The following is a 14,357-nucleotide window of genomic DNA, read 5'->3' as shown; positions in this document are numbered from 1 at the left end:
GACTAATGATATTTTGCACTAACATTAGACTGAAATATATTCTTCATTTCAACATTAATTTTACCAAAATTGTGGTGAATTGTCATTCATGAGACTCACTTCGCAGTAAAAATTAATAAATGTCCTGTAATATACTCAAATGTTCGTTTTCGGCACCTTATGCCAACATTGTCAAAATGACAGATTAATATTACATAAGAACATGAAATTTTATAAAATTCGTAAAATTTAAATTGCTATAACTTTTTATTTTCACAAATCAAATTTCACAAATCAAATTGCAGTTTATAGAAGCATTTAACAAGCTCGCGGTCAAAAAAAATCAGATGTAACAGACATTACGAAGTACCCAAAATTAATAAAATAAAAACTAACACCATAAAACGAATGGCACGCATAGACTAATAATTGACGGCTGTACTCGCAACTATAGTATCGGATTGTCGATGCCACAGTAAAGATCAAAGGACTGTACGCACGTGCTATGTTCGAGAGCGGAGATGTGCGTAATTCTGTTGAATTACCTTGGTCGAGACAAGTAGGGGGTTACCCCAGTGTACTGGTACACACAGTCCCTGTTACCCTGCGGTTATGGACCATTTAAACACAAGAATTAGGAAATATGAGAGGGAATGTGAGGAAGAAAAGATGACAAATTTGGAGTAAAAAATGGAGCAAGAGAAGTTAGAATAAGAGAGGATGTTGTGAGACAAGTTGGATGGAATATGAATGGAATATGGAAAATGGATGGAGTAGGGTGGTAGGATGAAATAGGTGAGAAAGCGTAAAAGTAGAGAAAGAAAGTAGAAAAGTGGAGTAAAACAGGTTTAAGTGAGGAAAGATACACTAAGCACAGAAATCTGCAGCAAGTGATGGAGAAGGGGAGGAATGGCAGAGTAGGGAAATGGCTGGTAGGATGCAGCAATTTTAAGTAAGAACGCTTCATAATGATCAAATTATTATTTACTGTAGTTAAAACATCAAAGCAGCAGATGTGGTTCCTTAGAAGAATTCTGCATACGTCATACCTGGATCGCGTGACCAACCTAGAAGTTATGATGAGAGCTAGGGTCAAAAAGGAATTGCTGTCGGTTATCACGCAACGTTTTCTCAGTCATATCATTCAGAAGGGGTCTGGAGAATTTTGAACTTTAAAACGAAAATTGAGGGAAAACAAGCAAAGGGGAAGACAGTGTGTATTAAGTTTTTGGACCGAATTAAACGCTTGTGCAACACAAACTATACAGCGGACGTTATCAATTAGGCAAGAGATAGCCAGCATTGGAATCTCTTAACCGCTGAGTGTGTTTCACATATGGCACTTGAAAAAGATTATTACTACATTCAAAAAATACATTTCCCCTTATATGGACAAAAGCTAAAGTTCATGAATATTATAGTTAGTCTTCAAAGTGCTGAAATTTACCATTTCCTGTATTTCCCTTAACAGATTTGTACTTTCTGTGCAATGGCTTCTACTATGCTTATGGGGTTCATTGTTAAGCTTAATTTTTTACTATGTCCCACAAACTAACTTTATGAGCACATTACAATAACAACTGTTTTTCTTTTTATTATTTTCATGAAACACATAACATGTGGGAGACACGCAGATGCCCCTGAATGTAATCAATGTATTCAATCAAAGTTGTGACGGTAATGCAATGACCTGCAACAAGTAGAGGTCAATCATTCTTCCAATACAATTATGGGATGCAGCACAGAGTAGGTAATAAAAATCCACTTTTGAATGAAAATGCCGACAAATAGGAGTAAACTGTACAACATAAATACAATAAATTTATTAAAGTTATTCACTAACAGAAGAAAGGATAAATCATCAACTTGACAGTTTGAATACAAGGGAGAATAAGTTTAAAACTTGGTATTCAATTCAGTAAAAGACATACCAACGACCTTCAACTCTTATACAAGGCATTGAACTTTTTTTTAAATAAATTGGATAAATCCAGGTGAATCTAGGAATAAACGAAAGATAAATGTAATGATCAAATCAAGGACTAGGAGAGTTTAACCTGTATTTAAATTGTCACCCATGTTTTTAAATTTTATGTTGGTAATTAAATTTTATGGCTAATTTCCTAATAAATCTAGGGTATGACCGAGATAATTTATACAATACACATGATAGTGACATTACTCAAAGAAAGAAAAAAAATAAATAAATAATACATAATAGTTAAAATTGAAAACTAAAAGTGCTTTTACGCATTTAACATTTTAAAAGTATAAACAAGAACCAATATCTTCAGTATTTTCGTTGATAAATATTCTAAGAAAAATTATCAATTCATAATCTTTTAATCAACTAAGTATCTTAGCTTCCAATCAATGAAATGTACTATTTATTAATTATTACAAAATGTTCTCCACCCAAACTAATGTATTAATTTCAATTTCAAACCAGTTAATTCACCAAATTGAAAATGATAAACCCAAAACAGTGTTGATAAAAGAAATCACTATAGAAAATATTAAATAAATAAAATTATTCATAAAATTTATATTGCATAGGTGCTTTCAACTTTATACTGCATAGGTGTTATTCTTTAATAAATATCAATAAAACCAATTGGAAACCAATGAATATCAATATTAAGCATGCACCAATGTTTAACACATTTATATTCAATAAATATCCATATTTTTATGAAATCATTAACTTATGAAATAAATATGAAAACAAATATAAATATAAATCTGAAAAACAGCAAAATTTAATTAGAAAAGGAAAAATCAAGGCAAAAACATAGATCCTACAATATTAATTTCAAAGCGAAATTAATTATAGCATTATTATAATTTTAATAATTACCATTATTATTACCAATATTATGCAATATGTCAATATACTTGTTAATTACTATAGAATATCAAGGCCTTAATTTTTCAAATATAAATTTATATATTTTTCTAGCAGCTTCCAAGACACCTGGTGATCAGCGACTGTAGCAATTATAAGGCACCTGTCCTTGCCTGTCTCCAAGTCAGTCTCACCTGCAAATTGCTATTAAAGTGAACAGCATCTTGGAGAGTGTTAGACGGTACAGTTGGAGTGTTAACACAATGTATTATGCACTATGATAGGGATTTGGCTACATAATCGTGAACAACTCAATTACATGTGTGTTGTGCACACACACGGACGCGAATCAATGTGTAAATCAGGCCACGACTTTGAGGCGACACCACCGGTTTCACACTTACCACAATGCTATCTCCTGTTATGGAATTAAAGGGACAGACACACACACACGCATGTGCATAGTCCCACATAAAGAATTATTTAATTCTATATTCTGTATTTTGTACGCGCACTGATCAATCCACAAAACAGTAATTATTTTGTTTATTTAAAAAAATTTATTTTAAATATTAGAGGATACAGCTGATTCAAGTGAGTATAACCATGTTACAATACAGCCAATAATAGTATGAATAGCCAAGGATGGTTACATTTTAAACATTACTCAAAATTCACTGATTCATCATCACTTAATCATTCCTTGAACACTGTGAAATGCAGTATTCTTCAATGTTTATCATGGTTTTTCTCCTTCATCTTAATTCCTTTGCTGTTTATTCTGAATAGATCCTAAAATGTATCTTCCATGAATATACCAATGCCCCTCTCATCAAGATATGCAAATTAAGTGCTGTGTACTTTTGCACATGACCTAATTATATGCTCTAAATAATGTTAAACCTTTCAAATCCAAAATAAAGAGTGAAATCATCCTTGAAACTACTTAGAACATTGCTTTTGTACTAAACACTATCCCTTTGATAATTTTTTCTTTGGATTGACCCATTTTTTAATTTATAACAATACAATGCACCAATAAATTCATATCAACTACAACCTAAAACTTCCACGATTGTTTTCCCAACACAATACAGTATCAACATCACAATCTATAATCACATAGCCTACTACACCTACTGCCAGAGTGTTCAGGATTAAGCTTGTGCAGTACAATGGAAACAGGAGAAACATGATTGGGATGTGCATGTGTTCCTAGCCCTGCACTTATTTGGCATTTGTTAAGTGTGACTGACATTCTAGAAAAGTCTACTTGAGACCACCTCAGTCACTAGTTGTATGATAATAGAATAAAACCTGTCTCTTATACACATCTAGATGTGTATAAGAGACAGTTTCAATTCTGTATCTTAAATACAGTAATGTCCAGATTATCAAATTTTATTTGACAAAAACATGTGACATGCATAAATATGGTTGTGCTGACATCACAGCATGACCATATGTAGGCACTTCATGACTATATATGGGCATACAACAGTCTATCAAAGAAAATGTTATAGTACTGTATGGACAGCGCTTTAAACCATTCCACTGAGAGATCACACACTTCGCTTCCATCACATCCCTGTCTTTTTTGTGCAATAGACTCGCTTTCACTTTACCTGTTCCACAGTAAATATTATAAAGCATTTAAATAGATCCCAGTCATTTGATTGGTTGATTTCGGACATGACATTAGTAATTTTGCCCATTCCATTGCTCACTGTTGAAATTTTGTTCCACCGTGCATTTGTTTTCCTATCCGAATCGTCCATTGCACATTGCCTATGGATACGAAATGACTTCAACCTAATACAATCTTTTGATTGGTAAAAAAGATGCAGGACTGACTTTTCTGGAGGGTTAAATCCATGAAATGATGTCACGCCACCTATAACCTTTCTCAGGCCTATTCCTTGCTGAATTTGTCTTGCCATGTGCAATGTAGCGGAGATTTCGTTTACTGTAAACAGTACTGTAATGTATTTTAATTGTGAGGATGATACCTCAAAAACTAGCTCAAACTTCCGCAAAATTAGTGCGGAATTCAGTTCTTATTTTCCGAAATGTGCTAACAGGTTTCTAGCCTAGCCCTAGGTTTTGCACAGAGGATAGGCCTAAGCCAGGCTAGGCTAGTGTCGCCTCAATTATCTTTATCATTCCATTGAGTCATCAAGGATTTGCTTCAGCCATAAATGTCCAAAGATTAACTTTATGTCAACGGAAGATTACTATAAAGATAGTGGTAAATTAAACAGCATATTAGTATGCTGCCTACTGCTTCTTCATCCTCTTTCCTTTTCTCTTACACAAAATTATACCAAAATGGAATAGTGGATGGATAGTGGAAGAATAACCCACGAAAGACTTATTTCCAGTGGGGTCATTCTGGTGGTGAATTTGGCAGTACACCGGGAGACAATCCCCTACTCATGTGCAAATAATAATAATAATAATAATAATAATAATTCTGGATTTATATAGCGCCTCTCGTTGACACAACCTCGAAGCGCTTGAACAATATTACCCCCGGATCACTGGATCAAGCACATATGGAACACACTGCGTTCTTTAATGTGCACATGCGCCGCAATGCACACCGGACCAAAGGGCTTGAACGTCCCATTCTGAAAGACGGTACGCTAGCGCAATTTGCATTTCAGTCCTCCGGCTGAAACACAAGAAGAGCAGCGATGGGAATTGAACCCAGATATTTCCATGATTCAGCACACAAACAGCGGCTACCACCAGTTTAGCCGACTGAGCTAAGCTGCTCTCTTGGTGCTGTATTATAATAGTTAATTGCCTTTCAATCACCTTTTCAAATCCTGACAAACCAATAGTGGTTCTGACAAAAAACCTACTGATACCCAAGCCTCATATTTTATATTGATATTTTTTTTTTCTCAATTTCCTAGTAAACATTGCCATCATACAAAACAAGCAAATTACAAATTTTTTTTTTTCTAAATAACCTGTATCAAAATTAACAACATCATGAATATTATAATAAATGTATCAATGGAAGTTTCTACTAAGCTCCACCCCTTAGATATTGCTTCAAAACTTCCACGATTGTTTTCCCAACACAATACAGTATCAACATCACAATCTATAATCACATAGCCTACTACACCTACTGCCAGAGTGTTCAGGATTAAGCTTGTGCAGTACAATGGAAACAGGAGAAACATGATTGGGATGTGCATGTGTTCCTAGCCCTGCACTTATTTGGCATTTGTTAAGTGTGACTGACATTCTAGAAAAGTCTACTTGAGACCACCTCAGTCACTAGTTGTATGATAATAGAATAAAACATAACAAAAATAACATAAGAATAATTACCTGGTTCTCATGATGGAAGACTGTAAAATACCCAACGATTAGCATAACTTCATGAAGGAGATCACTGTAGTTCTGATAGTGACTACAATACCAGATTAAATATGTTGCAATATGTCGAAATTCCAATGAGATTCCTTCCTCTCCTAAGGCACTCTGTGATGACAGAAAAACAAAACAATACCTTATTTTGTTGTCAATGTTTAATGGTTGTCCAAATATAGCACTATAGCTTGGTATCAGAACTAGAGTGTGCCTAAGGGTCTATGAAAGCTAGAGCCCACCCCCCACCCAAAAAGAGAAAAAAGAAGGGAGAGGAGTGTGAAAAACAAATGGTATTTAAAGCGCTGCATATACATCTGTAAAGTTATAATTTGTGTACTTGTATTGATTACATTTTTATAGGCAACTATGCCACACCCCATTTTGATGTTTCGCATGTCGCATAGCCCCTACCCAGGTGCTTCCTGTAAACTTGCTGTATTGACATAGGCAACAATTCAACATCATAAAATATATATGCGCTAACACATGATAAGAACTAAGAGAACTGTAGATTACGTGACAAGTGTAAAACGCCATTTGTATTATCTCTAATTTGTATACAACACTGCCCCGACTTGGCAACAGGCCCTCATGTAGGCAGAACAGGTCTCATTCCCAGGAGAACACTGAATATGTACTTAAATACTTACCTGTAGTATAGTAAGATCTAACAGTGCAATGTTACTCAGCATGCGTATACCGGCATTCACAACACTCAAGGTGTGCTCAGGTAGTTCAGGTGGGATGACTGCATCCCCACGTGAGGGTGAACCACCATGAAGAAGAACTCCATACAGCAAGGACACAATACCTCCAAGTCCAGTGGCTTGGAATGTAACAATTAGCTGAGTAGAGTCTTCATGTTTGCTAGCGAATACATCATTCGACCTGCGACAATGACAAATATGATAATCAACACATCATAACTAAATCCTACAAAAAACTGATTTTAGGTATGAACACCAAATAAGTTGGAAGCATATATGGTAATGATAAGCCAAACCATTCACTCGTCGCAAATCCTGTTTCAGAGATGATGGCCAAAACATGCTGAAATATCAAAATTTTTGAAATCTATTTTATTACACTAAACTAACATTTATATATCTATAAAATTATAATCATGCCATGCTGTTATTTTCCCTACTTTCAATGTTAAAAATACAATTTTTAACGATTTGGTGATGCCCAAAATAAAAAATTTTTAAGGCTGATTTCTCAAATAATGTTTGTTTGTTGCTGTAGGTTTAAACTCCTGCAACTTCATAATGAAATGTCGGATTTAAATGATTCTTTTGCCATTTTATAGCTCTCACTTTTCTGTTTAACCTTGTATTAAAACCTAAAAATCAATTTTTGTGACAAGTGACTGGTTTGGCTTGTCTTTGCCACATATTTTGCAGCAGTAAAGCAATAGGTTTACATTAAATTATTTATTTTATTAATGTTTTTTTTTTTGTATTTTAAATGTATGCCAAATGGATTTCAACTTTTCAACATGTTTTAATGACTATAAAGTTTCTTATCTTAAAAAGAACAGGGGTTTAAGTCTAAGGCAGATCAGTTTATCCATGTTTCCCCCTGCCCACAAGATTTAGTGTATACCTGCACAAGTACATAACTGAAGTTGATACAAAAAATTACTACAACAAATTTATAGAGGAATAGATGTATAGAAGTTTTCTATAGCAAAATTTACAACAAGGTGTTTTCAAAGACATTACATCTTTAAAAGGGAACTACAAAGATGATTTTTTTAGAGGGGATTTCTGATATGTCACTACTAATAGAATCAATTTTAAAATTGTTTTTCGCAATTGTATATGAAGTTATAGGCCATTACGATTTTGCCCCTTTAGTAGTGTGACGTCAGTGTAAGCTACTGTAACCAAAGATTGTATAGCGCTGCGTAATTCGTAATGGCCTGTAACTTCATAAAAAAATTGCCAAAAAACGATTTTAAAGTTGATTCTATTACTAATGACATATCAAAATCTCCTCTAAAGAAAAAAAATCATCTTGCTAGTTCCTTTTTAAACCCCGAAGCTACAGCCCTGCAACGTTTATATTCCGGCTACATACTTTGACGATGTGACGGTGACAAATTTGGTAACTGCAGCAAGTAGAGCGAGCCCATGCTGAAGGAAATCAGCACTCTTCTCTTCTTCGTCAATGGTGCCTCGAATACCATTAAAATATGTAGTTAGCTTATCAACAACACCGCTACACACAAAGTAACTGAAAACAATATATTAATTTATTAAATCAAACATTACATCAGAAATATCTTTATTTACTTTAAAAAACATGTTAAGGCCTTTTTATTTTCCAAAGCTTGAATTGTAGATTCTTTCTTATCTTTTTGTGTTCTTGAAAGAATCATTTTTTTTTTGTCTATTTTTCTGTTGATTTTTTAAGTTTTATATGTTAGAGGACTCCCCTGAAAATCAGCCATGCTGAGCAGAACATCCTGGTAAAAAATAAACAAAAAATTAAAATTATTTAAAGAAAAAAAAAATCACCACCTCAAACATTTAAGTATCTTTCTTTCATACCTGATAACATCTTGGCCCCATTGTTGGAAAGTGTCTGCTTTTTTCTTCTGAGCTTCACCACGTTTCTCACTTGTTGAGGAACTTGTAGCAGTTGGTCCATTTTTGGACAGGCACAAAAATACTGTGGATAGCACCTGCATGAGGTGGCTTGCTACAGGATCAGAGGGAGGCTTCCAATTGTCGGAACTGCCACTGGTGTTAAGTGGTGAAACCTCATCATCTGGTATGATGCTCTATAATGATAATAACAATAACAATATAATAATAATAATAATAATAATAATAATAATAATAATAATAATAATAATAATAATAGCAACAGGACCTCTGTGAGAACTAATCTTTTGTGTTTATTGGCCTACAAAAAAGGAACAAACGTCATTCCTAGTAAATTACTATAAATGAAAAATTCTGAAACAATGAAAGCACAGACTGTCAGTAGTTGGCTTGTTTAAATTCTCACTATAACACACACACACCCACCCACACACTTGCTCGAACATTCATATAGAAAAATATTGTCAAGGTTGATCGGTGTATTCTATTTAAAATAAGAATAGCAATTTAATCATTTAAAATGTAGTGCAAGTTCATGTTTTAATTTTTTGCACCTATTGTAAGGAGTAAGAGCAGTTTTCTGCTTTGGTTTATACCTGTTCCTTGCTCCTGGCAAGACTGTACTTTACTTTGCCAAATAAATATTATTATTTTATAAATGAAAATTATTAGACAAATTATAGAGGGCGGTAAAATATATCTGTTGAAAAAATATATCACTAAAAATATGAGGTAGCAATTTCAATTTTAAAAAGCCACTTACTATCAATTGGTGCATTAGACTGTCAATTAGTGGTCCTAATTTGTTGCTATAGAGACAGTACTGACAATTCTCATAACATCCTTTGATTGCTAATTTCAGTACATTGGTTGCATTGCATAAAGTCCTGTAAAATTGCAAGTAAATTGGTTAAAAGCAAAATCAACTCTTTTGACTACTCTAACCTCCTTATATCAAGGCCATTTATGTTCATAGCATTGTAAATTAATTTTATTCAGTTATTATTATTAGTATTATTATTACTGCATATCTGCATAAAACTAATTCATTTAAGAGTACATTTCTATGTAATAGTACAGATTATGGCCACTAATATTAGTAAGGATTTGTACCTTTATTATTAGTTTTATTACTGAGGGCAGCCTAGCAGTCATTTGAAACCAGCGGTGACTACTGTGTATGTAATGAACTTTTTCTCCTACTCTTACTGAATATACGGGGTCAAGGAAAGTGCATTCACATCCCGGCCCTGTTTTTACCAATCCTTTCACCACCATACACGAAAATCGTATTGTCAAATTTTTTAGAACTAAATTGACAAGGCTCCACAGAGTATCAGCTTGTGACCGTTTCAAAATATTTCTAGGAAAAAAAAACATTCCTCAATTTTTAACACTTTAGCAAAAGTCACTCATATGTATCAATTGTACTTACTGGCATATTGCACAGGGTACAGACTTTCTTCTTATCATACGGCTTCTGCTGCGGAGCAAGATCTGTCGTTCGGTAATGTCTAAGCATGCTCAATTCAACTGCTTTTTCACGTTTTTGTTCAAGATGTTCAGTGTGGCGACGAGTGCTCCCATCTTGCTGTTTTGGACAAAAATTGGGAATTGTAATATGTTTATATTAAATATGTAGGCCAAAATAATCCAATGGTGTTAACTTAAACCAAAACAATTTTATATCCAATATCTTAACAAACCTTTTGTTGCTGTCTCTTATTCACATCTAGATGTGTATAAGAGACAGCACCATCAACATCATCCTTATCACCACTATTATCACAATCAACATCATCATCCTCATGATCATCACCACCACCATGATCGCCATCAGCATCACTACCATAACCATCACAAGGACCACGCAAGTATCCAATGTCTAAAACTCATCTTTTTTATCCATGTTCTCACCACATCACCATTTAAAAAACCTAGAATACTTACTTAGCACGGCATTCAGAAGAGCCACCAGCTTGTGACTTGGTGGGCAAGTTGGTCTCGTACTCCTTTCCTCTTGAACTCATACGCTGACGAAGCTTCCTTGCCCGTTTCCTCAATCCCTTCTGACGTTCCTTCTCTGCAATCTGCTTAGCATCAGGCTCGTCTGAAGGTGCTTGTACAATGTATTTAAGTGAATAACTCTCCTAGATTCAAAAAATAAAACCGGAGGACATTTACGGAATGAATTCTATAGTAGCAGCTTGAAAAAATTACTAAACTGTTTGTCGTCAGCTAATGTGTGTGCACTAACACTAGGGTCTCTGGGTAAACACTTGCTTGTGTCAAAGTTTAGAGAACAGAAACAATAGTTGCCTTCTTTTTGAGGAAAAATATTGGTAACAATTATGTAAAACACTCAACAGAAGAGTAGGGATTGTCTCTGGCTATAGCAACTAACAAGCCAGAGGAAACTTTGAGTTTTGCTTTTTATGATTAAGATGCAACTATTTCAAATTTTAAAAACTAGTTAGATACAATAAATACAAAAGAGTATAACAGGGTATAGCTGGATATATAAAAAGCAATTGTGTGTCATGTCATAGCTGGATATATATAAAAAACAATCAAATTTCATGTTATACATATTCCCATTGAGTCTAAAATCAAAGCATGAGTCATATTTTATATATATATTTTACCCGGTCTTCTTCAGATAGCTGTAGATCTGCATGCTTTTCATTGAATGCCAGTGCATGTTTTCTTCCCTTCAAGTGACTCAACAGATAAACTTCTGAAGGAATCTATTAGAAAAATCAACATACAAATTTGAGTTTCATTATATTTACTCAAGGTATATTATTTAATGAAATCACTAATGATAATATTAACAATTATAATAATGCTGGTTCAATATATTGCAAAGTACAAATTAAACTTCAAGATCCCCAAACCGTTTCAAAATATTTCTAGGAAAAAAAAACATTCCTCAATTTTTAACACTTTAGCAAAAGTCACTCATATGTATCAATTGTACTTACTGGCATATTGCACAGGGTACAGACTTTCTTCTTATCATACGGCTTCTGCTGCGGAGCAAGATCTGTCGTTCGGTAATGTCTAAGCATGCTCAATTCAACTGCTTTTTCACGTTTTTGTTCAAGATGTTCAGTGTGGCGACGAGTGCTCCCATCTTGCTGTTTTGGACAAAAATTGGGAATTGTAATATGTTTATATTAAATATGTAGGCCAAAATAATCCAATGGTGTTAACTTAAACCAAAACAATTTTATATCCAATATCTTAACAAACCTTTTGTTGTATTTTCTTTTGTATTTCCTCTTCCTTGGCTAGCTGAGCAGCAGTGAGGGCAGACAGCCTCTGAACTCTGTCCCTAGAAAGGGGAAAAAAAAAACAAAGCAACCTACCAATCAATCAATCAATCAATAAAATCAATCACTTTTACAGATTCTTTATGAGAAGTAAAAGAAAATGCAACAATATGTCAGCAATACATTATTATTATATATTACAGGTATATTGTAAGCAAGTAATATTGTTCAAATTCAAATGTACCAGAATTTAGTGCAATTTTAAAATGTTTCACTTTTCTAATTTTTATCTTCACTTTTTAAACTTGTTTGTTGTTTGTCAATGCTGTTTCTGCCTGAGATCCCATTAAAATTGAGCTAACATTTGCTATCTTTATGGCTCTTCCTGGTTCTTCATTCACTCTAGGGTGTTTTTAGGGTTTTACTGTTTTTCTAATCATTTGCCTTTTACTTTGCGCAGCCATTTCTGTATAGTTGTTTTCGTATTTTGGAGTACCTAATAATTTCAATTCAATTCAACCAAAAATTTAGATTTAGATTACATTTATTCACTTCACAAACAAATGTGTAATTGTTTTCTGTCTTTCTTTATTTGTATTTGGAAAAATGGTATAAAAATTACAAATCTTGCTTAGATTTGTAAAAACAACTTAGTAGACCTTATGGGTTGGTAACAGCAGGATGACTGAAGTCTGACAAATACCTTGCTTTCTCTTTGGCAGCAGCTTCTCTTGCCCTGTCTCTTGCATCTCTAATCTGGTATATCTTCTCTTCCTGAATCTTCCTCTGTTTTTGCATAGCCTCTAACCTGGCTTGTCGTTCCTCCTCAAGCTGTCTCCGCCTCTCGTGTGCAGCCTCTTCTTTAGCTTGTTTTTCCTCCGTCTTCCGCTGGCGTTCATCAATGAGGTCCTGGAGTCGGGCCTCGATGCCCTGATGTCTGGAGAGTATGTCAATCTTTTTGTTTTGAGCTTCTAAAGAATTTATAAATGCAATTTCATTTGCCTAGAAATAAAATAAAAATTAATTATTAATTGATATAAATTTAATTTAATTTAATATAAAATTTAATGACAGAATTCTACTCAAATAAAACTAGTAAATATGATACAAATACAACGTGATACAACAAATTAACATTTGAGGTAAATATGTGACTTAAAAGGGAGGTGGTTGGCGCAGCGGTTGCTGCTCAGGTTTTTCAACCTCGTGGTTGGGAGCTCCACGCTGTCCACTTCCAGCCAGGCTTAGATACCTCAGCTTGCATTGTGGATGGCTGTAAAAAAAATGGTTCACACTGTTCCAGCCTTAGATGCAAGTCGGCTACGACCACTGGCATCGTTTCGGGCATATAAGATCAGGCCACTCTTTTCAGGGCCTTGCTATATGGCTTAACCTTTGTCCTGCATCCTCTAATAAAAAAAAAAGTCAATCCTTTTATACCACGGCATATTTTAATTTAATTTGTGTCTTGTGACAACCATAGTATAGTCGGCGATCCAATTTTGGGTTGCGACTCGTACTTTGAGAACCACTGCTATAAACTAAGTAGGAGCATGCAACCATATTCTTGCATTTATTCAAATTTTGTTTTTTACCTTTATATCTTCGGTTCTAGCTTTCTTTACAATGGCTTGGAGTTGTACTTGACGTTTTTCCTCTGCTCTCTTCAACTTTTCATCCATCTCTTTCTTGCGTTGTTGAATCAGGACTTCCTTCCATTCTTGTACCTCAGCAATCTAGCATAAAGAGAGAAAAAAAACGCTACACAAAATGACTTTTTTTTTTTATTCAAAATAAATGAACAATGTTTTAAAAAGAGCTTGGTCAATGGGACCATATATAAAAAAATATCACTATTTAAATTATTTCCACCATGTACTGTAGTAAATTTCCAATTACAGCATAGAAACAGGCAATGCATATCTCCATAAACTGAGATTCACTTATGAAATACAACAATGAAAATCTTTACAAGCTTGACTGCCTAAGCTACCTTATACCCATTCTTTATTCCTTCTAGATTTCAGCAATTTCAGCTGCAATTTTAGAATCAATTCTATTATCAGCAGACAGGGAATGGAAGATTGTTGGGTTGTCAAATTAACAACAAATTTGTATTTAAACCGAAGTTTCTATATTAACAGTTGTTACATTTATTATCATTAAATTCTATATTTACAACATAATATCTTTATTCCAATTATTGTTTTATTTTGTAAAGAGTGTGAATAACTTTTTTTATAAAAGTCTACATGC

At 34.0% G+C, this 14,357-nt stretch overlaps 1 protein-coding gene across 1 annotated transcript in view; it reads right to left on the bottom strand.

Moving 5' to 3' along the window:
* LOC117110259 (S phase cyclin A-associated protein in the endoplasmic reticulum-like) overlaps positions 1 to 14,357 on the bottom strand; it is a 42,542-nt gene that overhangs the window by 9,637 nt on the left and 18,548 nt on the right. Inside the window, exons 13-25 of the mRNA XM_033252893.1 lie at positions 13,697 to 13,837; positions 12,805 to 13,103; positions 12,082 to 12,163; positions 11,811 to 11,966; positions 11,472 to 11,573; positions 10,777 to 10,976; positions 10,533 to 10,671; positions 10,302 to 10,417; positions 9,590 to 9,713; positions 8,770 to 9,002; positions 8,297 to 8,452; positions 6,865 to 7,102; positions 6,173 to 6,325 (exon numbers count right to left, since the gene is read on the bottom strand). Of these exons, the coding sequence (XP_033108784.1) occupies positions 6,173 to 6,325; positions 6,865 to 7,102; positions 8,297 to 8,452; positions 8,770 to 9,002; positions 9,590 to 9,713; positions 10,302 to 10,417; positions 10,533 to 10,671; positions 10,777 to 10,976; positions 11,472 to 11,573; positions 11,811 to 11,966; positions 12,082 to 12,163; positions 12,805 to 13,103; positions 13,697 to 13,837 (2,139 nt within the window). The remainder of the gene's footprint in view (positions 1 to 6,172; positions 6,326 to 6,864; positions 7,103 to 8,296; positions 8,453 to 8,769; positions 9,003 to 9,589; positions 9,714 to 10,301; positions 10,418 to 10,532; positions 10,672 to 10,776; positions 10,977 to 11,471; positions 11,574 to 11,810; positions 11,967 to 12,081; positions 12,164 to 12,804; positions 13,104 to 13,696; positions 13,838 to 14,357) is intronic.

The sequence above is a fragment of the Anneissia japonica genome, unplaced genomic scaffold (assembly GCF_011630105.1).
Source record: "Anneissia japonica isolate Jap-2015-1 unplaced genomic scaffold, ASM1163010v1 scaffold673_len1821605_cov196, whole genome shotgun sequence".
Taxonomy (NCBI): Eukaryota; Metazoa; Echinodermata; class Crinoidea; order Comatulida; family Comatulidae; genus Anneissia; species Anneissia japonica.
Note: the sequence above shows the minus strand (reverse complement) of the source record. Positions and strands in the feature narration are given on the sequence as shown.